Source organism: Tursiops truncatus, chromosome 11 (assembly GCF_011762595.2).
Source record: "Tursiops truncatus isolate mTurTru1 chromosome 11, mTurTru1.mat.Y, whole genome shotgun sequence".
Classification (NCBI taxonomy): domain Eukaryota; kingdom Metazoa; phylum Chordata; class Mammalia; order Artiodactyla; family Delphinidae; genus Tursiops; species Tursiops truncatus.
In genome coordinates, this window is record NC_047044.1 from 7624355 (window position 1) to 7651354 (window position 27000).

The 27000-nt window shown below is 45.5% G+C and overlaps 1 protein-coding gene, 1 long non-coding RNA gene and 1 pseudogene across 2 annotated transcripts in view; 2 read left to right on the forward strand and 1 right to left on the reverse strand.

The window, feature by feature from the left end:
• The first annotated feature begins 175 nt into the window (after window positions 1-175).
• On the forward strand, window positions 176-24196 carry LOC117314155 (uncharacterized). The gene is made up of 4 exons (XR_004528824.2): window positions 176-904; window positions 1471-1510; window positions 8976-9175; window positions 22643-24196. It is a non-coding gene; the product is annotated as an uncharacterized lncRNA (long non-coding RNA).
• On the forward strand, window positions 13889-15038 carry LOC109551464 (glycine cleavage system H protein, mitochondrial-like; annotated as a pseudogene).
• EP300 (E1A binding protein p300) overlaps window positions 23639-27000 on the reverse strand; it is a 70716-nt gene continuing 67354 nt past the window's right edge. Inside the window, exon 31 of the mRNA XM_019943965.3 lies at window positions 23639-26975. Coding sequence (XP_019799524.2) covers window positions 24771-26975 — 2205 coding nt within the window. The 3' untranslated portion in view covers window positions 23639-24770. The remainder of the gene's footprint in view (window positions 26976-27000) is intronic.

Sequence of the window (27000 nt, forward strand, 5' to 3'; positions counted from 1 at the left end):
GCCTCCATCCCCAGAGGGGCAGGGCGGGCCAGTGGGTCACGTGGCCGGGCGGCGCTCGCCGGTTCCCAGCGCCAACCGCTGGCCACCCCGCCCCGCCCCGCCCCGGGGCACGCCCCCCACGCCCGGCGCGCGGCCCCCGCCTCCATCACCCCGCCCCCGCCGCCCGTCGGCTGGAATCCTGCAGCTCGTACCCGTGCAAGCCCGGCTGGTGCGGGGAGCAGCGGCGCGGGCTCGCTGGGACCGCTGAACAGCGGGGTCCAGTCTGGGGGCGTCAGTGACCGCCGTGTAGGGTGGGGGCGCTGGGGTCGACGGGAGAACTACTGAGTTGGGGGCTACAGAGCTGGGATGTCCGCCCCCGGGCTGCGCCCAGCGTGGGGGGAGGGGGCGGCGCGACTCCCCCCCTCCCCCCTTTGTCTTGGGCTGAGGGGAGGGGCTGCGCTCGGCCAGAGCAATGAGCACAGTGCCTGGCGCGCAGCGAGCCCTCAAACTATCCCGGCCTTGATTGCAACCCCAGCGCGGGGAGAAAACAGGAAAGGGAGTGATAACTGGGCTGACAGAGGCTAACTGCCATTATTAAGCACCCAGGCTGGCCAGGCGCCGTCACCACCCTTTCCTTCCCGCGGTGGCAGCCTTGGCACACAGGGCGCACGTGTGTCCTAGGATTGTGAAAGAGGCAGAGCTGGGATGCGAACCTGGGCCATTTGGCTCTTGCCGGCTGCGCTAGGCTGAGGAAAACGCGTTCTTGAACCAGCCTTTGAAGATTGAGAAGGTTTGATGGGTGGAGATAACTGAGCGAGCTCTGCCCCAGTTCGCTGTAAGACCTTGGGAAGTCGTTTGATCTTTGAGGGCCATACTTTCCTCCGACGTGAAAATAGCTGGACTTAGGAAGACTGAGAACTAATATGTGAGTAGTGCTTTGCAAAGTGTAGAGCACTTTCAAATACGTTGTCATAGATAACGCCTCACAATTAACCCACCAAGGGAGTGTTTTTATTAGCCTCCCTTTATCAATAGATGGAGAAATTGTGTCCTAGAGAAGTTTATAAGATCAAGGAGCAGGGGCAGAGCATTAATGTTGAATAAATCAAAGGCTTGTAGGATAACTGCCTTGGATGAGCATAAAACTCTGAAACTGAAACATCCTGTGAGCTCACCGGAGGTCCTAGCTGTTAGTTTAAAACAATACTTTGGCTGGGTCTGCTTGCCCCTTCCCAACTCCCAACAACTGTGTCCCAGCAACCCAGATCACCAGGCCGCAGCAGTTTTAACTCTTATTAATTTTTAAATGGTTCCTGGTTTGGGTTGGACCAGCTACGAGGAGTCCTTTAGGCAAAGTCAAAACTGGGAAGTAGTCGGATAGGGGGTTGCCTGAATTCTGAAAATTCCAACTGAATGTTTTGGGTTTTCTGAGCAACAATTATTTTGAGGGCATTGGTGATACATAATAATTTGTGTCCTTCCTATTGACAGGTTCACCTTCTAGCAAATTACTGGAAGGAACATGAGAAATGTAAGTAGGGGTTTTGAAATCTCAGTTAAAGGAACTGAAACTTTATTTGTAGAATAATGGCAGTTAATTTGGTGATACCATTTCTAGGGGTACAGTAAATTGGCAGGTGCTTATCAAATGCCCATTTTTGAGGGGTGTATTTACTAATACATGCAGTGAGGTCTAGGCAGGTGGCAGTCGGTCACCACAGACACTGACAGGTACCCTGAGAGATGCTATTTTTGTTCAGTCCCCATTGGCGTGTGAAAGGGAAGAGGGGCCAGGTGTTTTCTACTTCTGTGATGTGTGTCAGGTGTTTTCTGGGCTAGGTCTTATCACCTATCATATAACCTTGTTTTTCCTCACAACAAACTTAAAAGGCAGGAGGGTTTTTTTTTATCCTTTTAGAAATGAGAGTGAAGTTTAGGAAAGTTAAGTAAACCAGCCCTCTTGGTGCCGAAAAAACTTTTCACTAAACCACACTTTTCCCATTGTTGATCGATCCAGGTTCAGAGTCTGTGAATATTTAATGAGAAGCTACTTTTGCCAGGTGCCTTTGAGTATTTTATTGAATCCTCATGACAACCCACCATGCTTTTTGCTGTTTCAGCTGATCACCTTAAAATCAACTAGGAAGCCTTAAAAAAAAAAAAAAAGCCCAACCACTCCTACAGGGCAGGAGATAAGCATTTATAAATCCATGGTGATGTTGTAGTCCCTCTTTCTAAATATAATGTGGTGCTCTGGAGACGCCAACAGCAGTAATTCCTTTAATACAATCCTGACATCTCAAAAGGGGTGGTGCAAAACAAAGTGAATTGCAAGAGCACATTCTTCCACTGACAACAATTAAATCTGAAAATGTCACTGGTTTCCTGTGATAAGTGCACTCAATATTGATTAGTGGGACTAACCACTGATCTGACACTTGGACCAATTAGGTGTTACTTATGAAAAAACATCTGGTGGAGATTCCAGCATGTCCAGTAAGAAAGGTGATTGGTAGTTTGTTAAAAGGCCTTTGCCTTCAGGTGCTTAAATCTGAGCATTGAGGGAAATAGTGACAGAGGCAGCCTTCAGTCTTTTTTTTTAATTTTTGGCTGTGTTGGGTCTTCGTTGCTGTGCGCAGGCTTTCTCTAGTTGAGGTGAGCAGGGGCTACTCTTTGTTGTGGTGCGCGGGCTTCTCATTGCGGTGGCTTCTCTTGTTGCAGAGCATGGTCTCTAGGTGCGCAGGCTTCAGGAGTTGTGGCTCGCAGGCTCTAGCGCGCAGGCTCAGTAGTTGTGGCGCATGGGCTTAGTTGCTCCGCGGCATGTGGGATCTTCCCGGCCCAGGGCTCAAACCCGTGTCCCCTGCGTTGGCAGGCGGATTCTTAACCACTGGGCCACCAGGGAAGTCCCAGCCTTCAGTCTTAACCCTCCTCGAACCAACCTCCACAACTCAGAGGTTGTTTTAAAAATATAAATCTGATCAGGTCATTTTTTTTTCTGCCTTTACTGGAAAGGCACATATTTTTGTTGTTGTTGTTTTTATTCATCCCAGACTTAAAAAAAATTTTTTTAATTGAAATATAATTGATTTACAATGTTGTGTTAGTTTCAGGTGTACAGCAGAGTGATTCAGTTATACACATGTATATCTATTCTTTTTTAGATTCTTTTCCGTTATAGATTATTACAAGATATTGAGTATAGTTCCCTGTGCTATACAGTAGGACCTTGTTTATTGGACATTTGTACAGCCAAGAAGTAGATCAGTGGTTGCCTGGGGTGGAAGTGGGAACAGGCATTGACTGCAAACAGACAGGAGGGGTCTTTTGGGGTAATTGAGATCTAAAACTGGATTGTGGGGATGGTTATACAACTCTTTAAATTTACTAAAAATCATTGAATTGTACACATAAAAGAGATGAATTTTTATAGCATGCAAATCATACTTCAATAAAACTGTTAAAAAAATAGAACCCCTTTTTTGTTCCCCATCTCTTACCCAGTCAAGGCCCTGAATGCTTGGAAGATGTCCACCCTCCAGCCTCTCCCAATGTGCCCACCATGTTCCTTGCGTGTGAGCCATTCTGGGCTGATTGCAGGTCTTTGGATAAAGATTTGGTCATCTCGAGGCCTTTGCACATGCTGCCCCTCAGCTGGCCTCTCCTTTCTGTCCTTATCTGCCTGGGAAACACTTTACTCTCTTCCTTCAAGACTCAGCTTGAGCATTTCCTCTGCCAGGAAGCTTTCCCTGATTTTTGCAAGCCAAACCAAGTGACACTGCTATTATTTTAAATTAAAAATTTACACGCCTGGTACCCTCACCAAACAGCCCTCTAACCATGATCTGTTCATGTCTAGAGCCCAACAGGTGTGACTCATAGGAAGATTGTTGAAGAAATACCTGTGTTGTCAAGATCACCCTTTAGAGCCTACCGTATCCACACATACAGATGGGGAGTGATCCATTTGTCTGTTCATTCGTGAACATTTAGTGCCAAAGTACTTATCCCTCTGGATTCAAAAATGATTAAGATGAGACACTAGTCCTCAAGGAGTTCCCCATCCAAGTCCTGACCCTGCTCTGTCTAAACGGAGTGGTCTCAGGCAGGTTACTTAATCTTATGTAAAATGGGTGTGGAGTAGTACCTGCAGTCACAGGTATGTTGAGAGGATTAGATGGGTTTTTACTGGTAAAGATCTTCAGGCAGGACCTGGCACAGTAAGTGCTCAGGGAATGTTAGGTAGTCCTACAGGGCGTGGTGGGCTAAGGGATCAGGGGACAGATTCCCGGGGAAGGTATCACCTGAGCTGGGTTGTGAAGAATAAGTAGAAATTACTTTTTTCTCTTTACCCTGAAGCATGTTGAGTGAAGTTTTAGATACTTTGTTAAAAAAAAAAAAAAAGACTCTCAGCTTTATTGTTAACTGAGAAAGACATGGGGACAGACAGGCTTAAGTCATTTGTACACACACAGGCAAAGATGAAGGACCCTGACCTTGGTGGAGGTACCCATTCCCACGGTTTGCCCCAGCCTCAATTTCCTAAGAAATCCTGTAGAAAAGTGTGGTGCAAACTGGAACTTATGTGCTGAATTCAGCCTGCAAAAGTGTTTTGTTTGGCTGGTACTGTGGTTATAAAATTTTTTGAAGTAATATTTAAATGTTACAAAAAATAATCTGGATTTCCAACTTTTCTTTTTTAAAAAATTAGAATATGTGGGGACACTGGTGCCTACACGGTGGGCAGCACTTGGCTGGGGCTGCTAGTTTTGTTTCCTTTAGACGGCATTTGTCCTCTCCGGCTTGCCAGTCCCCACTGTTTACAGCATGCATGCATCTGTGCTGGCATCTGGCCACTGAAAGCATGTAAGTCTGTGACTGCTGCTGGCTTGGAAGAAACTCTTGTTACCTATATAGTGTTCATCACCGAACAGAGCTACTGCCCTGGATACCTGTCTCCTTACTTTGTGGTTTAGAATGGACAGTCTAGGGCAAAGGATTCCTAAGAAATCATTTTCTTCTCCCAGTGCCAGCCCCCTGCTGACCAAAGCCATACTTCTTCTTCTTCTTCTTCTTCTTTTTTTTTTTTTTTTTTAACCACCTTTGCTTTATTGCTAAGCACTTCAGACAGACTTACTGATTTTGGCGGTGCCTTTTGTCTTTTTGCTCACGTTTTATTTATTTATTTTTTTATTGGCGTATAGTTGATTTTCAATGTTGTGTTAGGCCATACTTACTCTTAAACATGACCCATCTTTCCAGGGTTTGGGAGCATGTAAAAAACAATGGATATGGAGTAGAAGGCTTGGATCTGTTTTTTTGTTTGTATTTTTAAAAATTTATTTATTTATGGTTGAGTTGGGTCTTCGTTGCTGCATGCAGGCTTTCTCTAGCTGCGGCGAGCGGGGGCTACTCTTCGTTGTGGTGAGCGGGCTTCTCATTGCGGTGGCTTCTTGTTGCGGAGCATAAGAAGCTCTAGGCGCGTGGGCTTCAGTAGCTCTGGCATGTGGGCTCAGTAGTTGTGGCTCGTGGGCTCTAGAGCGCAGGCTTAGTAGTTGTGGCACATGAGCTTAGTTGCTCCGAGGCATGTGTGATCTTCTGGGCCCAGGGATCGAACCCGTGTCCCCTGCATTGGCAGGCGGATTCTCAACTACTGTGCCACCAGGGAAGTCCCTAATTTTTAAAATTTTTAAAATTCTTCTCCCGTGCCAGCGTGGCTTGCAGGATCTTAGTTCCCCGACCAGGGATTGAACCTGAGTCCCCGGCAGTGGAAGCGTTGGAGTCTTAACCACTGGATCACCAGGGAAATCCCCCTGTTTAAAATTTTTATTATTAATTTTGCTATCTCTTTATTTTTCTGATTTTCAAACAATACATAAAAATACATAAAATGGAAATTTAGCCCCCCTCAAAATCTGTCCCCCCACACCCCATAATCACTATTAGCGGTCTGCTATATTTTTTGCACTTTTTAAAAGCTACTCTGCACTGCTTGCTCGATGGATGCCAGGCTCTTGACTGAGCTCATTACGTACGTCTCTTTTGCTCTTTGCAGCAACCCTGTGAGGTTATTATCATTCCATTTTACAGATGAAGACACAGATGAAGACCTAAGATGAGTCTTAGGTTAAGTAATGTATTCAGGGTCGCACAGTGAGGGTGCAGTGGGAGCCTCCTCACTGTGTGTGTTCCAACACATTTCTTTCCAATTCCAGAGCCGTTTTTCCTAACCATCTCAGGGTGAAGCCTCCCTAAGAAGACCACCAACTAGGAACTAAACATACTCCCCTGGAGAAGTGTATTCATAAAAGTCTCCTCCTTCTGCATTGTTCTCCATTCATTAGATGTTTCCTGAATGGTGCTGTGCAGGGGTTTCAGAGGTGCTCTCGGTGCCTGCCCTCTGTGACTTCACAGGTGAAGGTTATAGATCAATCAGTGAAGTATTGGAATTATGTGCAATTTACAGTAGTAATAGAGAGGAGAGAGCAGTTCTTGGTGGTTGGGAAGGGAGGTGTCAGGATAAGTGATACTTAAGCTGTGTCTTGACAGACGAGTTATTGTTTAACAGGTACATGGGGGTAAGAATACTTTGGCATAGACAAAAGCATGATAAGTTGGAACAGTGGTTTATTTGGTGAACTGGAATGATATAGCATGGCTGTAGGTTAGGTCATGGGGAGGCAGGCAGGGTGCCAAGTGCGCAGGGCCTTTGGGTGTTGTTCTAGGACTTTGGGATTTTGTCTGTAGGCAGGGGAGCCGTTGCAGTGATTCTGAAAGGGGAGTGACATGACTGGTTTATGTCCGAGGTAAAGTACTACAGCAGAGTGAGGATGGATTGGAGCAGGTGCAGCTGGAGGCAGGGAGGCCAGGCAAAGAACAGTTGCAGTTGGTTCATCGGAATGAGTGTGGAGATGTCCAGTAACTGAGCGCAGTGATAACCGCTGACATTCACTGAGCTCTTCCTGTGTGGTCAGATTCTGTGCGAAGTGCTCTGACTGGGTTCTCTCATTTAACTTCCACAGCTCCGCCTAAGCCCAAGTGTTGTTGTCCGTCCCCCTTCTACAGGGGAGGAAGCTGTGAAGATGGCTTGTATAAGGTCACACAGTGGCTGAGTGGTGGAGCCAGAATTCAAATCCACGACTGTCAGAATCTAAAGCCCTAAGGCTGCACATCTGAACCTAAGCTGCAAATGTCAACACCTGTGACTAGTACGAGGCCGACTGTCCTGAGCTTCGTAGCAGGACCTTTGTATGAAGTGCAGGTCTAGTTGATTCTACATCTAAGACACATCCCAGATCTGTCCTCTTACGTCTGTCCCTCCCCTCAGATGAAGTCACCCTCATTTCTTGCCTGAAGTCCTATAGTAGACTCTTGTCCCTAAAACCTATTCTTACAACTGCCAGACAGATCTCTTTAAAAAGTAAGTCGGAAAAAAAAAAAAAAAGTCGAACCACGCCGCCTTCCTCATTTAATCACCCCCTTGCTCCTCATCAGTCTTTTTTAAAAAAAATATTTATTTATTTATGTATTTTGTCTGTGCTGGGTTTTAGTTGCGGCATGCGGGATCTTTGCTGTGGCATGCAGACGTCTTGGTTGCAGCATGCAAACTCTTTTTTTAATTTTTATTTATTTAATTGTTTTTGCGGTACGCGGGCCTCTCACTGCTGTGGCCTCTGCCGTTGCGGAGCACAGGCTCCGGACACGCAGGCTCCGCGGCCATGGCTCACGGGCCCAGCCGCTCCGCGGCATGTGGGATCTTCCCAGACCGGGGCACGAACCCGTGTCCCCTGCATCGGCAGGCGGACCCTCAACCACTGCGCCACCAGGGAAGCCCAGCATGCAAACTCTTAGTTGTGGTATGCACGCGGGATCTAGTTCCCTGACCTGGGATGGAACCAGGGCCCCCTGCCTTGGGAGCGTGGTGTCTTAACCACTGGACCACTGGAGCAGTCCCTCTCATTACTCTGAAATAAACTCTGATTCCCTGCTGACCTGTAAGGGCCTCTCCGTGATCTGTCAGCTGCCTGCCTTGCCAGCTTCACTCTGCATCATTCTCTCCCTCTCTCACTGAATTCCAGCCCTACTGACCTTCTTTCTGTCGCTGGAACATGCCAGATCTGTTCCTTGGGGAATTTGCTTTTGTTCTTTCTTTCTAGAATGTTCTTTTCCAGGATATTCTCATGTCTGGCTCCTTCTTACCATTTAGGTCTTAGTTTATTTCTTAAAGCAAATTTATTTTCACTACTGGCTTGTTTATTTTTTATTTTAATTAGTTAATTAATTTTGGCCACACCGCAGGGCTTGTGGGATCTTAGTTCCCTGACCAGGGATTGAACCTGGGCCCCTGGCAGTGAGAGTGCACAGTCCTAACCACTGGATCACCAGGGAATTCCCCTAGGTCTCAGTTTAAATGTTATCTCCTCAGAAGGGCCTTTCCTGAGCCCCCAGGGTAAAGTAGTTCATGAAGCTCTCTATCACATCCCCCTTTTTGATTTTCTTCATTGAACTTACCACAATGTAATATTCAGTGTTTGTTTTCTGTCTCCTTCCACTAGGATAAAAGTTCCCTGAGGTGTAATAGCTAAAACTTACAGACTACTTACTCTTGTTAGGCACTGTTATAAGGGCTGTAATATATTAAGTTTTTAAATCCTTATAGCAGTTCTAAGAGGTGGATACCTTTATTATCCCCATTGTGCAGATAAGGAAACTGAGTCTTAGGTAGGGTAAGTAACTTGCCCAAAGTCACACAGCTACTAAGTGACAGAGCTGGAATTTGAACCCAGGCAGTCTAGCTTTAGCATCCACTCTCCTAATCGAGTGAAAGCAGGGACGTTGTCTTTCCCGCTTCTGTATCCCAACACCTTGGACATAGTGTGGCTTTTAGCAGGCTCTCACTAAAAATTGTGGAATGAAAGATTGTAGTCACAATAGAAATGTAATTAATTATAAACAAAAACCTAGGAATTATCCTTGATTCTGCTCTCTCCCACTCACAGATCCATCTACAAGTTCTGACTGAACTACTTCTCACCACAAAACATATCCCGATATGTCCACTTTTCTGCATTCCCACTGCTACCATCCCAGTCCAGTTCACGACTGGCTTTCTCCCAGACTACTCCAAAGACCTCCTAAATCACTGGTCTAGGGTGACTCTTCAAGCAAACGATGGATGTCTACTGAAGCAAAGAGCCAGGTGTGTGATTAGGGCAGAAATGTTTATATATGCTGAGTGAAATTTTGCTAGCTGACTTATACCCTAGCAATTACTGATTTGAGTGGGGAATATTTAAGACCCTCTGTGGTTCTGCAGCTATGTGTTGAGGTGCTCTGAGGCATGGCAGGGACCTCTCGGGGGTGCTGAGGGATATTTTAAAATCTTAGAGGAAACCTAGTGTGTTGGTTTGCCGGGCTCCCCTAACAAATTACCAAGACTGGATGGCTTCAACAACACAGTCCTGGGAGGCTAGCAGTCCAAGATCAAGGTGTCAGCAAGTTTCATTTCTTCCAAAGCCTCTCTCTTTGGCTTGCAGATGGCTGTCTTCTTGCTGTACCTGAAGTGGTCTTTCTTTTGTGTGGGCATATCCGTGTTCTAATCTCCTCTTATAAGGGCACCAGTCATATTGGATTAGGACCCACCCATATGACCTCATTTTACCTTAATTACCTCCTTAATAGCTCTGTCTCCAAATACAGTCATAGTCGGAGGTCCTGGGGGTTAGGACTTCAACATGAATGAATTTGAAGAGGGGACACCATTCAGCCTGTAACACAGTGCCGCCTGATGCTGCAGACTGCTGGCTTGAGGCAGTTTCAGCGTTGGCTCACACTGCATTCCTTCTGATAATGTCTTATATTTGCCAAGCCGAGGTTTTGGAGGTTGTTGTGATAAAAAGCAAGTACTGTGTGTAAGTCAATGTGGAAGAGGAAAAGAGAGTGGGGTGTCCAGTCTGATTTCGAGGTTTGAGACAGTGTGTGGCGCCCAAAAGGCACTAAATTGTTAGGACATAAACACTTACTGAGTTTGGGGCTTCCCTGGTGGCGCATTGGTTAAGAATCTGCCTGCCTATGCAAGGGACATGGGTTGGAGCCCTGGTCCAGAAAGATCCCATATGCCGTGGAGCAACTACACCCGTGCGCCACAACTACTGAGCCTGAGCTCTAGAGCCCGCAAGCCACAACTACTGAGCCCACGTGCCACAACTACTGAAGCCTGCGCACCTAGAGCCCGTGCTCCGCAACAAGAGAAACCACGACAACGAGAAGTCCGCGCACCGCAACGAAGAGTAGCCCCCCACTCACCACAACTAAAGAAAGCTCGTGCGCAGCAATGAAGACCCAACACAGCCATAAATAAATAAATACATTTATTTTTAAAAAAAATAATGAGTTTTTTTGGGCTTATCTACTTAATGACAGAACTATTAGGTATTTCTTTAGGCCTAGGGGCATCATGAAGCAATTATTGAATCACTAAAGGCGCGTGAGTGGCGGAAATTTGGGAACCTTTACTCCAAATGAGTCAGTGGATCCCGGAGATCAAAAACACCGGCGTTAAGTTTTTAATTATACAGACTTCTCCAGGTGCTCCCCAAACCTACTGAAAAAGCATTTGGGAGTTGAGCCCAGGATCCACTGGTTTAGCCTAACCCCCTCATTAAGGCCCAGAAGGGGAAATCTCTTGCCAGAGGTCATACAGCAAGTTAGTGGTCGAGCTGGGATTAGAATCCAAATTCTAATGGAATCTGTCAGATTCTCCTCCCCTTCATCAGCATTTCTGATGTCCATACCTACAAATGTTGTCACACCATCTGCTACTTAAGCAGACATGGCCCTGACCTCAAAGGCAGATGGCAATTACATGGACAAACTCCATATTGAATACATGAGTGTGTGTATTAAAAGTTTATATCATACAAGACCTACATGAGGAAAACTACAAAACTCTGATGAAAGATACCAAAGAAGGATTAAATAGTTATTTCCTGTTTATGGATAGGAAGACTCACTGATATCACGTCATGATATCAGTTCTTCCTAATGTGATCTATAGATTCAATTCAATCCCAGTCAAAATCCCACTAAGTTATTTTGTGGATATTGACAAACTCAGTCTAAAGTTTGTAGGGAGAGGCAAAAGATCCAGAATTAGCCAACTCAAAATTAAAGAACAAAGTTGGAGGACTGACACTACCCAACTTCAAGACTTCCTATAAAGCTACAGTAAATCGAGACAGCGTAGTGTTGGTTCAAGAATAGACAGATCAATGAAACAGAATGGAGAGCCCAGAAATAGACCCATATAAAAATAGTCAAATGATACTTGGCCCAAGGAGCAAAGGCAATACAATGGAGCAAAGATAGTCTTTTCAACAAATGATACTGGAACATCTGGACATCACATGCAAAAAAAAAAAAAAAAAAAGAATCTAGACAGACCATACACGGTTTGGAAAGATGAGCTCAAAATGGATCATAGACCTAAATGTAAAACAGAAAACTATAAAACTCCTGGAAGGGACTTCCCTGGTGGTTCAGTGGTTAAGAATCCGCCTTCCAATGCAGGGGACGTGGGTTCTATCCCTGGTCAGGGAACTAAGATCACGCGTGCCACGGGGCAACTAAGCCCATGTGCCACAACTAGAGAGGAGCCCACGCGCCGCAACGAAGAGCCCGTGCGCCGCAACGAAAGATCCCGCGTGCCACAACTAAGACTCCATGCAGCCAAAAGTAAATAAAAACAAACAAAAAAAACTCCTAGAAGATAACATAGGAGAAAATCTAGATGATCTTGGGCTTGGCAATGACTTCCAAGATATAACACCAGGGCTTCCCTGGTGGCGCAGTGGTTGAGAGTCCGCCTGCCGATGCAGGGGACACGGGTTTGTGCCCCGGTCCGGGAAGGTCCCACATGCTGCGGAGCGGCTGGGCCCATGAGCCATGGCCGCTGAGCCTGCGCTTCCGGAGCCTGTGCTCCGTGACGGGAGAGGCCCCAATAGTGAGAGGCCTGTGTACCGCAAAAAAAAAAAAAAAAAAGATATAACACCAAAAGCATGATCCTTGAAAGAAATAACTGGTAAGCTGGGCTTCTTTAAAATTAAAAACTTCTGCGCTGTCAGGAGAATGAAAAGATAAGCCACAGGCTGGGAGAAAATATTTGTAGAAGACATATTTGATAAAGGACTGTTATCCAAATTATACAAAGGACTCTTAAAATGCAATAATAAGGAAATAACCTGATTATAAAATGAGCCAAAGATCTTAACAGACATCTCTCCAAAGAACATATACAGATAGCAAGTAAGCATATGAAGAGATGTTCCACAGCTTGTGTCACCAGGAAAATGCAAATTAAAACAATGAGATACCACTGCACACCTATTGGAATGGCTAAAATCTGGAACACTGACAACACCAAATGCTGACAAGGCTGTAGGGCAACAGGAACTTTGCTGATGGGAATGCAAAATGGTACAGCCACTTTGGAAGACAGATTGGCGGTTTCTCATAAAACTAAGCATAATCTCACCATATGATCCAGCAATTTCACTCCTTGGTATTTATACAAAGGAGTTGAAAACTTATGTTCACACACAAACCTGCATACGATGTTTATAGCAACTTTATTCATAATTGCCTAAACTTAGAAGCAACCAAGATTCCTTCAGTAGGTGAATGAATAAACAAACTGTGGTCCATCCGGACAATGGAGTAGTATTCAGTGCTAAAAATAAATGAGCTATCAAGCCATGAAAAGACATGGAGGAATCTTAAATGCATTTTACCTAGTGAAAGAAACCGATCTGAAAAGTCTCCGTACTGTGTGATTCCACCTACATGACATTCTGGAAAAGGCAAAGCTATGGAGACAATAAAAGGGTCAGTGGTTGCCAGGGGTTGGGGGGAGCGAGGGATGAGTAGACAGAGCACAGAGGATTTTTAGGGCAGTGAAAATACTCTGTATGTTACTGTAATGGTTTGGTTTTCTTTGTTTTTTTTTTTTTTTTAATTTTGGCCATGCCGCATGGCTTGCGAGATCTCAGTTCCCCAACCAGGGATTGAACCTGGGCTTCTTTCACTCAGCATAACGCTTTTGAGGTTCAGCCATGTCATATTTATCATAGTTTGTTCCTTCTGATTGCTGAGTAGTGATGCACTGAATGGATGGATCTCAGATTGGCCATATACTCACCATCTGTTGGGCTGTTTCCATGGTTTGGCTATTACGAATAACGCTATCAACATTCATATGAAGGTCTAAAACTAAAAAATAAATAAAAGGGAATCCCTTGGCAGTCCAGTAGTTAGGACTTGGCGCTTTCACTGCCGAAGGCCTGGGTTCGATCCCTGGTCAGAGAACTAAGATCCCACAAACGTGCAGCACAGCCAAGAAATGAAAAACAAACCAAAAAACCCCAACATTCACATGAAGGTCTTTGTGTGGACAGAGGTTTTTCTGTCTGTTGGGTAAATATCTAGAAGTGGGAGTCCTGAGTGGTGTGGTAAGTGTCTTTTAGAAAGAAAGAAACTGCCGAAGTGTTTATAGCATTTTACATTCCCACTAGCCATGTGTGAGCGTTCCTGTTGCTCCATGTCCTTGACAGTACTTGATCTTCTCAGTCCTTTTATTTCTTTATTATTTTTTTGCGGTACACGGGCCTCTCACTGCTGTGGCCTCTCCCGTTGCGGAGCACAGGCTCCGGACGCGCAGGCCCAGCGGCCATGGCTCACGGGCCCAGCTGCTCCGCGGCATGTGGGATCTTCCCGGACCGGGGCACGAACCCATGTCCCCTGTATCGGCAGGCAGACTCTCAACCACTGCGCCACCAGGGAAGCCCCTCTTCTACTTTTGAAGGAGTTTATGTAAGATTGGTGTTTTATCTTCCTTAAATATTTGGTGTGGCTCTATATGCTGCGCGGAGACCCTCTGCACCCCTGCGAACATGGCGCTGCGAGTGGCGTGGCGCGGAGCGTGCGGGCCGCGGTCTGCAGCCTGCGCGCCATCTCAGCGCCCAACGCGCCCTGCCGCCTCGGCCCTGGGGACTGCGGGTGGGCGCCGTCCGGGCGCTGCGCACCGGCCCCGCACTGCTGTCGGGTCGTAAATTCACAGACAAACATGAATGGGTAACAACAGAAAACGGTGTTGGAACAGTGGTAATCAGCAATTTTGCACAGGAAGCTTTGGGAGATGTTGTTCACCGTAGTCTGCCTGAAGTTGGGACAAAATTGAACAAACAAGACGAATTTGGTGCTTTGGAAAGTGTGAAAGCTGCTAGTGAACTCTATTCTCCTCTCTCAGGAGAAGTAACTGAAATTAATGAAGCTCTAGCAGAAAATCCAGGACTTGTCAACAAATCTTGTTATGAAGATGGTTGGCCGATCAAGATGACACTCAGTAACCCTTCAGAACTAGATGAACTAATGAGTGAAGAAGCATATGAGACATACATAAAATCTATTGAGGAGTGAAAATGGAACCCCTAAATAAACTAGTTTGAAACAACTTAACCTAGCATAGTTGTCTTAAATTAGTGGTGGATTTTTAAAAAGCAACTTTTAGCAAAAGAAACTGCTTGCAACAATGTTGCCTGAAAAAAATACCCCTTAACTTCCTAATGATTTCAGATAAACACTATACATCTTTTTCACAACACCCTGTGATTTTTAGGCTAGTCTCCAGTTATAATACTCAGAATTCCTGAAATTATCTGTGGTAAAACTAGTTACAAAAATTATGTAATTCAAGGATAACATTGTTATCTTAACCTTATATAATATTGTGACTTGCTTACAGCCGTCCCTGGATTTGGGTCAAAATACTCAATGAACTTGCCACTGGAAATAAATGACAGTGGAGAAAAGTTTGTTAGTTGTATAGTGTCCAGTGAAGAACATTACTGTCTTAATTTTGCAATATACTGTGTTTGCTGGTGCTATTTTTATACAGTGAAGCAACAGCCTTGCAGGAAAATAAGAAACAGTTTAATAATAAAATATTCAACTTCTTAAAAAAAAATTGGTGTAATCACCAATGAAGCATCTGGGCCTGGAGTTTTCGAGTGGGAAGGTTATTAATTATAAATTCAATTTCTTTATTATAGATCTTGAACTATTCATATATTTTATGTTTTTGTATGTTTTGGTAAATTATATTTTTCAAGAAATTTATCCATTACATTTAAGTTGTTAAACATATTGGCGTAAGGTTATTCATAATTTCATCTTATTCTGTAGATTTTGTAGAGATGTCCTGTTTTTCATTACTGTTGTTGGTGATTTATGTTTTCTCTCTTTAATGAATCAAGAGATTCATCAGTTTTATTGGATGCTTATTCCATTTACCTTTAATGTAATCACTCATATGATTGGATTCCAGTCTGTCATCTTGATATTTGTTTTCTTTTTGTCCCCTCTGTTTTTTGTTCTTTTATTTCTCCATTCCTGGATTGTTTGGGTTAGTTATTTTTAAGTAATTCATTCTTTTTCTTCTATTGACTTTTTAGCCAGTTCTTTGATCATTTTTTAAGTGGTTACTTTAGGGATTACAGTATCCATCCTTAATTCATCACAGCTGATTCACGTTTAACGAAACCTTTACAACAGTATCATTGTATTTACACCTTTATTGTCCTTTGTACTGTTGTCATTTATTTTACTTCTATAAATGATATAAACTTAGTGATCCACTACTATTTTTACTTTAAAAAGGCAATTGATTTTTTTTTAAACTTTTTTTTTTTAATTAATTTATTTTGGCTGCATTGGGTCTTCATTGCTGTGCATGGGGCTTTCTCTAGTTGTGGTGTGCGGGGGCTACTCTTCGTTGTGTTGCGCGGGCTTCTCATTGCAGGGGCTTCTCTCATTGCGTGCAGAGCATAGGCTCTAGGTGTGCGGGCTTCAGTAGTTGTGGCATGCGGGCTCAGTAGTTGTGGCATGCGGGCTCAGTAGTTGTGGCTCGTGGGCTCTAGAGCACAGTCTCAGTAGTTGTGGCGCACGGGCTTAGTTGCTCTGAGGCATGTGCGATCTTCCCGGACCAGGGCTTGAACCCGTGTTCCCTGCATTGGCAGGCGGATTCTTAACCACTGTGCCAGCAGGGAAGCCCGGCAATTGATTTTTTAAAAAAATTTAAGTAAAGAAAGAACAGTAGTATTTTTATTTACCCACATTTTGCCATTTTCAATGTGCTTCTTTCCTTTTTGTGGACCTGAATTGTTATCTCTCCCTCCAGCCTGAAGAATTTTCTGTGGCATTTCTTGGAGTAAGGGTCTCTTGGTTACAAATTATCCCAGCTTTTGCTTTTCTGAAAATGTCTTTGTTTCATTAAAATTTTTGAAAATTGTGGCAAAAATACACATAAAATTTACCATTTAAAAAAGTTACCATTTTATTTTTTTAAATTAATTTATGTTTTGGCTGCATTGGGTCTTCATTGCTGTGAGTGAACTTTCTCTAGTTGCGGTGAGCGGGGGCTACTCTTCCTTGCGGTGCACGGGCTTCTCATTGCAGTGGCTTCTCTTTGTTGCGGAGCATGGGCTCTAGGCATGCAGGCTTCAGTAGTTGTGGCACGTGGGTTCAGTAGTTGTGGCTCGCGGGCTCTAGAGCGCAGGCTCAGTAGCTGTGGCGCACGGGCTTGGTTGCTCTGCGGCATGTGGGATCTTCCTGGTCCAGGGCTTGAACCCATGTCCCCTGCATTGGCAGGTGGATTCTTAACCACTAAGCCACCAGGGAAACCCCAGATTTACTATTTTAAAGTGTACAGTTCTGTGCCATTAAGTACCTTCATATTATTGTGCAACCATCACCACCATCTATCTCCAGAACTTTTTCATCTTCCCAAACTGAAACTCCATCCTCATTAGACACTCCCCAATAGAATAGAGGGCAGACTAGAGCCCAGAAGTAAACCCATGCATGTATTGAATATGATCATATGAGTTTCAACAAGGATGCTAAGACCATTTTATGGGGAAAGAAGGTTTTTCAACAAATAGTGCTGGAACACAGTATTGTAAATTAACTATACTCCAATAAAAATTAATTTAAATAAATAAAATTAAAAGAAAAAACAAGTAGTGCTGGGAAAACTGGATCTCTACATACCAAAAAAAAAAAAAAAAAAAGGAAGTTGGACCCTTACCTTTACATATACGAAATTTAACTCAAAATGGACGAAAGAACTAAGAGACCTCAGAGATGTAACTATAAATACCTAAGTGATCTAATTATAAAGACCTAACAACTAAAACTGTAAAACTCTTAGAAGAAAACAGGAGAAAACTTCATGACATTGATTCAGCAGTGATTTCTTGGATATAACACCAAAGCACAGGCAACAAAAGTAAAAATCCATTAACTGGACTACATCAAAATTAAAAACTTCTTTTCATCAAAGGACACAACCAACAGGGTGAAAAGGCAACCTATGGAATGGGAGAAAATATTTTCAAATCATGTATCTGATAAGGGATTAATATTTCAGAATATGTAAAGAACTCCTACAACTCAACAAAAAAACCCCAATTAGCCTGATTAAAAAATGAGCAAAGGAGGGACTTACTTCCCTGACGGTCCAGTAGTTAAGACTCCACACGTCCACTGCAGGGGGCACAGTTACGATCCCTGGTCGGGGAACTAAGATCCCTAGCAAGCCACGTGGTGCGGCCAAGAAATAAAAAAATTTAAAAAGTTAAAAAAAAAAATGGGCAGAAGACTTGAATAGATATTTCTCCAAAGAAGATATACAAATGGCCACAAGCACATGAAAGAGTGCTCAACACCATCCTTAGGGGAAATGCAAATCACAACCGCAAGAGGAAATAACAAGTGTATTTTGAATGTGAAGAAAAGCAGTATGTTACTGGTTGGTAGTGTCTTTTATAGTGCAAAATAAAAATAGTAAAAAGAAAAAAAAGGAAAATAACAAGTGTTGACGAGACTATGGAGAAATTAGAATGCTTTTGCTGCTACTAGGAATGTGAAACGGGGGAACAGCCACTGTGGAAAACAGTATCCAGTATTTCGAAAAACTAAAAGTTTCAGGGCACTTCCCTGGTGGTCCAGTGGTTAGGACTCTGCGCTTCCAATGCAGGGGGCTCGGGTTCGATCCCTGGTCGGGGAACTAAGATTCCACATGCTGCATGCTGTGGCAAAAAAACCCCAAAGATGAAAACCCTAGAAGTTTCAGATTTGCGAGATGAAGCGTGTTCTGGGCGTTGGGTGCACAACCGTGTGAATGTATCTAACACTGCTGAATGGTAACACGTGAAAATGGTTAAGATGTTTAATTCTATGTTGTGCATATTTTACCACATTCAAAAAATATTTGAGAGAGAAAAAAGTACACGAATTCCAATTTCCAGTTTTTGGTGATAATGAATAATGCTGCTGCTGCAGACATTCTCATCCAGGTTTTTGTGTGAACGGAAGTCTTCCTCTCTCTAGGGTAAGTATCTAGAAGTAGGATTGCTGAGTCATAAGATAAGTGTATGTTTAACCTTACAAGAAACTTGACGAACTGATTTTTGTAGTGGTTGTACATTTTGTCACACCAATGTGTGAAAGTTCCAATTGTTCCACATTGTCACCAGCACTTAGTATTACCGTTTTTTCCGCTCCGTTCTAATGGGTGTGTAGTGATGATCTCATTGTGGTTTTAATTTGCATTTCTTAATGTCTAGTGATGTTGAATCTCTTTTCCTATGCTTATTTGCCATTTGTATGTCTTTTTCGATGAAGGGTCCAGATCTTTTACTCATTTTGAAAAATTGAGTTGTTTGCCTTGTTTCATTGAGTTTTTTTTTTTTTTTTTTGCGGTACGCGGGCCTCTCACTGTTGTGGCCTCTCCCGTTGCAGAGCACAGGCTCTGGACGCGCAGGCTCAGCGGCCATGGCTTACGGGCCCAGCCGCTCCGCGGCATGTGGGATCTTCTCAGACCGGGGCATGAACCCGTGTCCCCTGCGTCGGCAGGCGGACTCTCAACCACTGCGCCACCAGGGAAGCCCTCCACTTAAGTCTTGAACCCTCAAAGTCATCCACGAGGGTTGGAATCAGTTTCTTCCAAACTCCTGTTAATGTTGATATTTTGACCTTTTGCCATGAATCTTATTGGCAGCTAGAGTGGAGAATCCTTTCCAGAAGGTTTTCAGTTTACCTTGCCTGGATCCATCAAAGGAATCACTGTCTATGGAAGCTACAACCTTATGAAATGTAGTTCCTAAAAATCAGACTTGAAAGTAGAAATTACTTCGTGATCCACAGGCTGCAGAACGGGTGTTAGCAGGCATGAGGATGTTAATCTCATTACATCTCCATCAGAGCTCCTGGGTGACCAGGTGCATGGTCAATGAGCAGTACTATTTTGAAAGGGTTCTTTTTTCTGAGCAGTATGTCTCAACTGTGGGCTTAAAATATTCAGTAAACTATGTTGTATACAGATGTGCTATCACCCAGGCTTTGTTTTTCCATGTATAGAGCACAGGCAGAGTAGATTTAGCCTAATTCTTAAGGGCCCTAGAAAATCCAGAATGGTAAATGAGCATTGGCTTCAACTTCAAGTCATCAGCTGCGTTATTCCCTGACAAGGGAGTCGGCTTGACCTTTGAAGATGTGAAGCCAGGCATTGCTGACTTCTCCTCTTTAGTTATGAAAATCCTAGATGGTGTCTTCATCCAATATAAGACTGTTTTATCTGCATTGAAAGTGTTGGGTGTAGCCATTTTCATTAATCATCTTAGCTAGGTCTTCTGGGCAACTTGCTGCAGCTTCTACATCAGCTTGGTGTTTCACCTTGTACTTTTATGCCATGGAGGTGGCTTCTTTTCATTAAACCTCATGAACCAACCTCTGCCAGCTTCGGACTTTTCTTCTGCCGCTTTCACACCTCTCTCATCCTTCCTAGAATTAAAGAGCATTAGGATCTTGCTCTGGATTAGACTTTGGCTTGAGGGAATGTTGTGGCTGATTTGATCTTCTTTCCAGATCACTAACTTTTTTTTTCAAACCAGTAATAAGGCTGTTTCGCTTTCTTATCATTTGTGTGTTCATTGGAGTAGAACTTAAAAAAATTTTATTTATTTGGCTGCATCAGGTCTTAGTTGCGGCATGCATGTGGGATCTAGCTCCCCGACTGGGGATTGAATCCAGGCCCCCTGCATTGGGAGTGCAGAGTCTTATCCACTGGACCACCAGGGAAGTCCTTGGAGTAGCACTTTTTAATTTCCTTCAAGTATTTTTCCTTTGCATTCACAACTTGTCTGTTTGGTGCAAGAGGCCAGCTTTCAGCCTAATCTTAGTTTTTGGCATGTCTTCCTCACTAAGCTTAATCATTTCTAGCTTTTGATTTAAAGTGAGAGATGTGCGACTCTTCCTTTCACTTGAACACTCAGAGGCCATCGTAGGGTTATTAATTGGCCTGATTTCAATATTGTTGTGTCTCAAGGAATAGGGAGGCCTGAGGAGAGGGAGAGAGACGGGGGAACGGCCAGTCTGTGGAGCAGTCAGATCACATACATTTATTGATCAAGTTTGCCATCTTAGATGGGCGCAGTTCGTGGTTTCCCAAGACAGTTACAATAGTAACATCAAAGATCACTGATCACCATAGAAAAAATAATACTGAAAAAGTTTGAAATATTGGGAGAATTACGAATATGTGACACACAGAAATTAAGTAAGCAAATGCTGTTGGAAAAATGGTGCTGGTAGACTTGCTTGATGCATGGTTGCCACAAACCTTCAGTTTGTGAAAAAACGTCAGGGACTTCCCTGGTTGTCCAGTGGTTCAGACTCAGTGCTTCCAATGCAGCGGGCCTGGGTTTGATCCTACATGCCACACTAAGACCCCGTGTCAGTGTGGCAAAAAAAAAAACCCCCAAACCACCAGTATCTGCAAAGTGCAATAAAGTGAAGCAAAATAAAACAAGGCAGGGGACTTCCCTGGCGGTCCAGCAGTTAAGACTCTGTGCTTCCAATGCCAGGGACTCAGGTCCGATCGCTGGTCAGGGAACTAAGATCCCACGTGCCACATGGTGCAGCAAAAAAAACCAAAAAACAAAAAAACAAAGCATGCCTGTACTTTCTTAACAGTGTTAGATCTTCCCAGTCTTCTTTTTTTAAAAATAAACTTATTTATTTTTGGCTGCGTTGGGTCTTCGTTGCTGCACACGCGCTTTCTCTAGTTGTGGCGAGTGGGGGCTACTCTTCATTGCGGTGCGCGGGCTTCTCATTGCGGTGACTTCTCTTGTTGTGGAGCACAGGCCCTAGGCGTGCAGGCTTCAGTAGTTCTGGCACGCAGGTTCAGTAGTTGTGGCGCACGGGCTTGGTTGCTCTATGGCATGTGGGATCTTCCCAGACCAGGGATCGAACCGGTGTCCCCTGCATTGGCAGGCGGATTCTTAACCACTGTGCCACCAGGGAAGTCCCTTCCCAGTCTTCTGATCTGTGAACAAGGATGTCTTTTTGTTTATTTAGGTGTTTAATTTCTTTCAATTATGTTCTATAGTTTTCAACGTACAAGTCTTGTACTTCTTTTGTTAAATTTATTCCTAAACATTTTATTCTTTTTGATGCTGGCCTGTGTGCTGTTTAAGCAGGGTGACTTCATCATGAACATAACATTTTGGAAAACCATCTGTCTAGAGATTAGGTTCTTTGGTTGGAAAAGAAGCCTGGAACATACCTTTATGATTCCTGTTTTTTCCCCCTTTCAGTTTTTAGTCTGTATTTTGAATTTGGTTGGAATAGGGCCCTGTGTCACAAGGGCTTCTGTACAGTGAGAGAGAGCCAGGATACGGGGAAGGCAGGCTTTGGAATCCAGCAGAACTTTGGCTTTCTCTGGCTGTGTGACCTTGAGTACACATCTGAGCTGCCCTTTCTCATTTGTCAGTCTTTGGAGCTGTTTTTGAGGATTCAGTGAGCTAAGTAAATGAAAAAGCACCTGGCTGCTGCTTGGCCCCCATTGGGCTCATTTCCTAGACTGATGTCTCAGAAACAGCCCAACTGGAAACTTGGGGCTCCTTTTAGCGCTTCTGAACTTTTCATTGTGATAATTTTCAAATACACATAAACATCGAAATCACCTTCCTGTATTCCTGACTGTGGATTAATTCACATCTTCCCCCTCCTTAGCACTGCCTCTGGCCTGGCGAGGACAGCCTGTTTCCCCTCCCCGTTTAATTTCTGCCCCCACTTTCTCCTTGCCACACTGGGGTGAAAACGTTAACACTTCAGTCCAGCTGTCTTTAGCCAAAGAGCCTAGGACTATGAACGCTGGGAATTTACTGCTTGGAAATGGGTTAGAATCCTAACTATTTCCCTTTTGAGGGCTCAGATCAACCCTGGGCCCCTAGTTGTGGGGACCATTATGGGGCCCTTTCTGTAACAGGCACTCAGCATCTTCTCTCTGGTCTCAGTCAAGTGGACCTGAAGCTGGTTTTCCCACTAGGATCTGATTCTTCACTCCTCTGGGCAGGGTCCCTCCTCACCCCTCTCCACCGCTTCCCATTCATCTCCCCCACAAGGTCCAGTTTCATGCTACCCTTCCCGGAAACCTTCCCGATTCCCACCAGCCAGAAGCTTTTACCCCTGCTGCCTGTGTCCCCTGCGTAGACCACTGAACACTTTTCTGTTTTATCTTGTTTAAGCATCATTCTGTCTTTTCTTCTAGATCTCGAGCTGGCTAGCCTGAGGGAAGGGCTGCACCCTGTCCACGCGTGTTGTCTGGCCTGGCACAGGACACAGGTGCTGCACGTACATCTGCTGGACCACTGACCTGAGGCAGGTGGACACCTGTTAACATTTTCTGGGGTGGGCGCCGATTAATGCTTAGTGTGCGGGTTCACCGCACATGGAGGTACTGGTTATTTTTCCTGAGACAATGTAAAATAGTGGAAAGGACAAACAGGAGTCTGAATTATGGTACTTGAAGAGAGTCTTCTTTAGCCCTCAGCAGATGATCGAACATAGTCAGTGTAGAAGCTCCGTGACAGTAACAAGGAAGACCTGCCGAACGATGCCAGAGCAGCTCACTCTCAGTATTCTTCTGAGTTTTCAAACTTGTTCAAAGCCGATGTAATGTTCAGTTCGAGGGAGGACTGGTAACCTCTCTTCAGTGCCCAGCACAGTATCAGACTCTGCGTTGTCATCTCTCTCGGCCTCCTGGGTTTATTTCCACACGGTTTCCTTTCCTACAGCCTCATTCCCCTGACGATTTCCTGACTGGCAGGTAGCAAAAACAAAGTGTAACAGAGAATAGGGATGTACTGTCAGCCCAGCTCCAAGTGCTTTTTCAAGGAGTTACTTGTGACTTAGGCAGATATGACCCCTCTTAGGTGCTCATTCTTAGCCCTGTAAGATGAGGGTGATTGGAAGACCATGAGGTTATCCACAGGGGACCACAGAAGAAGGACCTGTATCAAGCTGATAAAGGCTAATTAGTATCAATTCCAATTGATAACATTTAGCTGGTATTTGTGTTTTCCCCTGAACTTTGGACAAATTTACCAAAATCTGTTTTTTAAAATCTATTTTATCACAAAATCACGTAACAGTTAGGGAGGGCTGTAAGCTAGTGCTTGCACCCCCCCCTCACCAACCTGAATCCTACACATCAAGCATGCAAACTGAGGCATTCTAAGATAAAGATGCAAGAAGTGAAACAAAGTCAGGTGTCTGTCTCACACAGTTTATTTAACAATAGGTAATAAGAAATCAAATTTAACAGTCTATACAGTGATCCAAAGTTCATATTTATAAGTAATCAACTTTAATCTCATGATTTACAAGTTGAGGGTTTTTGCTTTCTATTTTCAAGTTTTACAGAAAGTGTGTGTGTGTGTGTGTGTGTGTGTGTGTGTGTGTGTTTTGGGGGTGGACAGGGTAAGGAGGAAGAAAGCAAGCAAAGAAGAAACCCCAGGGACATTTTGCATGTTAAAATCATCCCACTGGAATTGTTTCTTACCCTCTTTTTAATTTTTTCCTTTGTTAGATGTAAAAATAACGAAAAAAATTCTTTCAAGAAACAGAACCACAATATATAATACATCAATTTGGCAGCTGCCCCTGTATATTTTGAAAAAGTCATTTTTCTCTCTACATGTACAAATTACTTTAATACTTGAAGTTTTTACGATCAGACTTACGGAATAGAAAATTTTCTGGAGCACAAAAGTTGACTTGAGGGGACTTTTTTTCCTTTTTTTTTTTTTAAACATTTTTAAAAGAATGAACATCTTTGCACCCAGAGAAAAAATTGGTATTTTAATATATATTTATATATATTTATATATATATAGAATGTAATTTTAAAGTAACATTAACCCCTTTTGTCCTCTGGTTTTAGAAATGTTCTTTTTTAACTCTTCCATAAAGTGAGGAAAATAGGGAAGAATGTCAACCATCTGCACCAGTAAATAATAACTATTAATATTACATATTTTCATTAATTTAAAAAAAATAATAAAACCTATTGGAGGTGCAAGGCGGGAGCATGTGGTTGGCTTCACAGACCTCAGCCTCCTCCCAGTGCACACTTGAACCAAACACACAAGGAAAAAAAAAACCAGGCTGGTGGGGACCAGCCATAACAAAAATAGATTCTTTGTGTTCTATCAATCAATCACCCCTCAGGTTCATTTCGCATGTTTGCTTTAAACCACAAACAGCTACCACGCAGTTCTTGTGTGTTCCAAGGAAAATTGTCTTTTCGGCTAAGAAAGATTCAAAAAAATTGTTTTCAGTACAAAAAGTCTTAAGAGAAAATAATTTTTTTGCTCCCAAAATACTACAAGGTGTCTCTAGTGTATGTCTAGTGTACTCTGTGAGAGGTTTGAATTCAAGTCTGAGTTGTCAGTGCTGAGTCCCAGGTCCGTGGCGCTGGCACCATGGAGGTTTGCCATGCCTGGATTGCTAGTCAGCTGAGAGAGCATCGAATTCTGGTCCGGGCTGGCAAAATGCCCTTGTTCCATGGGGTTGCCCTGGGCAGCGACCAGTCCAGGATGTGGAGAACTGGTCTGTGGGGAAACGTGGTGTGGAGAAGGCTGAGGCTGCATCCGTGGGGAAGGACTGGAGTGGGGGGGCTGGGACTGTGGCCGCGGAGAAGGAACAGGCTGGGGAGACCGCACTTGATTGGAGAGAGATGGGATCTGCTGGCCTGGAAGGTGCGGGGACTGAGCCTGACTCGGGAGCATATGCTGCTGGGGGCTCATGGGGTTGGGCTGAGCGGGTGACCCCATCTGTTGCTGAAGGAGTCGCTGCTGATAGGCCTGCAGGCCAGCTCCTGCCTCTGCCCCCAGGGCCTGGGGGAGCTGGCCCAGCTGGCCCCCGCTCCCTTGCTGCAGGTGCTGCATGTGCTGCTGCATCCGGGGCGGCGGCGGCGGCGGCTGGGGGGCAGGGTAGCCCAGGCCCTGGGGTGGCTGAAACTGGCTGTGGCTGGCCAGCCCAGGCCCGACTCCTGGCCCCGCTCCCTGCTGCTGCTGCTGCTGCTGCTGCTGCATCATCTGCTGCCGCCTCAGAATGTCTCGGAACTGCGCCGGCATGGTGCTGTGATTCATGCTCATCTGCTGAGCCTGGGGGCTCATCCCCCCCATGGGCGGCGGGAGCTGCTGCTGTGGCGCTTGCTGCTGTGGCAGGCCGGCCCTCTGGACGCCCGCCTGCATGGGATTCAAGTTCGGCATGGCGGGGCTGGAGTGGACCCCCTGCTGGCCCGGCATGGCGGGGGGCTGCAGCCCTGGCTGGCCCTGGGGCACGCCGGGCTGCCCGGGGAGGGGCTGCGGATTGGAGTTGGCGTACTTGGCAGCCCGCTGCTTGATGAACGCAGCCAACAGCTGGGGGTTGGCGTGAAGGATACTAAGCACCTGTTGCTGCTGCAGGGGGGAGCTGGGAGACCTGAGAGTCCGCAGAAGGTTTTGTAAGGCTTGTTGAGACACAGTGCCCGGTTTGAGAGGGCTCACACCTACCTGGCCCAATCCCGGTTGGGGAGCCATGTTCAGGGGCTGACCATGCTGTGACACTGACATCATGGCTGGCCTGGGCATCCCGGGCTGCAGGTGCTGGGGCTGAGGCAATCCTCCTTGGGCCCATGGTGGTGGCTGCTGCATCCCTGTGGGCCCCACCCCTGGCTCCAAATGCCCGCCGGGACCTCTGGCCATGGGGGGTGCGTTCATACCCATGGGGGCCATCGGCGTCATCTGGGGCATCTGGTGCTGGATCGGCCTTTGAAAAATTTGCACATGGGCCATCTGGCGCTGCGTCTCGGCTGCCCTCTGAATCTGCATCGCCATTTCCACCGCTGCAGGAGGGGGTCCTGGGAGGGGTGGCTGAGTAGTCTGCGGAGGGGTCGGGGGGGTGACCTGGCCGGCTGCCTTGCCCTGGGACACCGGGCCAGCAGCCTGAGTCCTGGGCAAGTAGGGCGGCATGCTGGCGGGAGGGGTGGGCTGGGGCTGGGAGGGGGGCTGGGGTGTCTGCGGGGTGGTCGGCTGCTGGCCGGTGGGCGTGGTCGGGGTCGCAGGCGTCGGGGAGGGCAGGCCCTGCTGCTGCCCCACCACGCCAGCCCGCTGCATGCTGGCCATCCTCCTGCGGAGCATCTGGGCTTGCTGGAGCCGGTGCTGTAGCTGCTGCTGCCGGAGCTTCTGCTTGATGTTGAGGCAGAAGGGCACGGGGCACTTGTTCTCCTGGCAGTGCTTGGCGTGGTAGCAGCAGAGGGCGATGAGCTGCTTGCAGATGGGGCACCCTCCGTTGGTCTTCCGCTTGCAGCCCTTGGTGTGCTGCACAACCCGCTTCATCTTCTGGCAGGAGGGCAGGGAGCAGTTGGCATTTCGGCACTGGCAGGCGTGGACCAGAGACTGGATGCACCGCTGGATGCTCAGGCGGCGGGAATCTCCCGGGCTCTGGGTGGCCGCGGCCTGCTGGTTGTTGCTCTCGTCATCTAACCCGAGACCGAGTTTCTCCATTTTGTGGTCATGGTTTTTAGTGTTATAGCAGGTGATACACAAATCATAATCCTGGGGGAAGACATAGGTGCAGGTC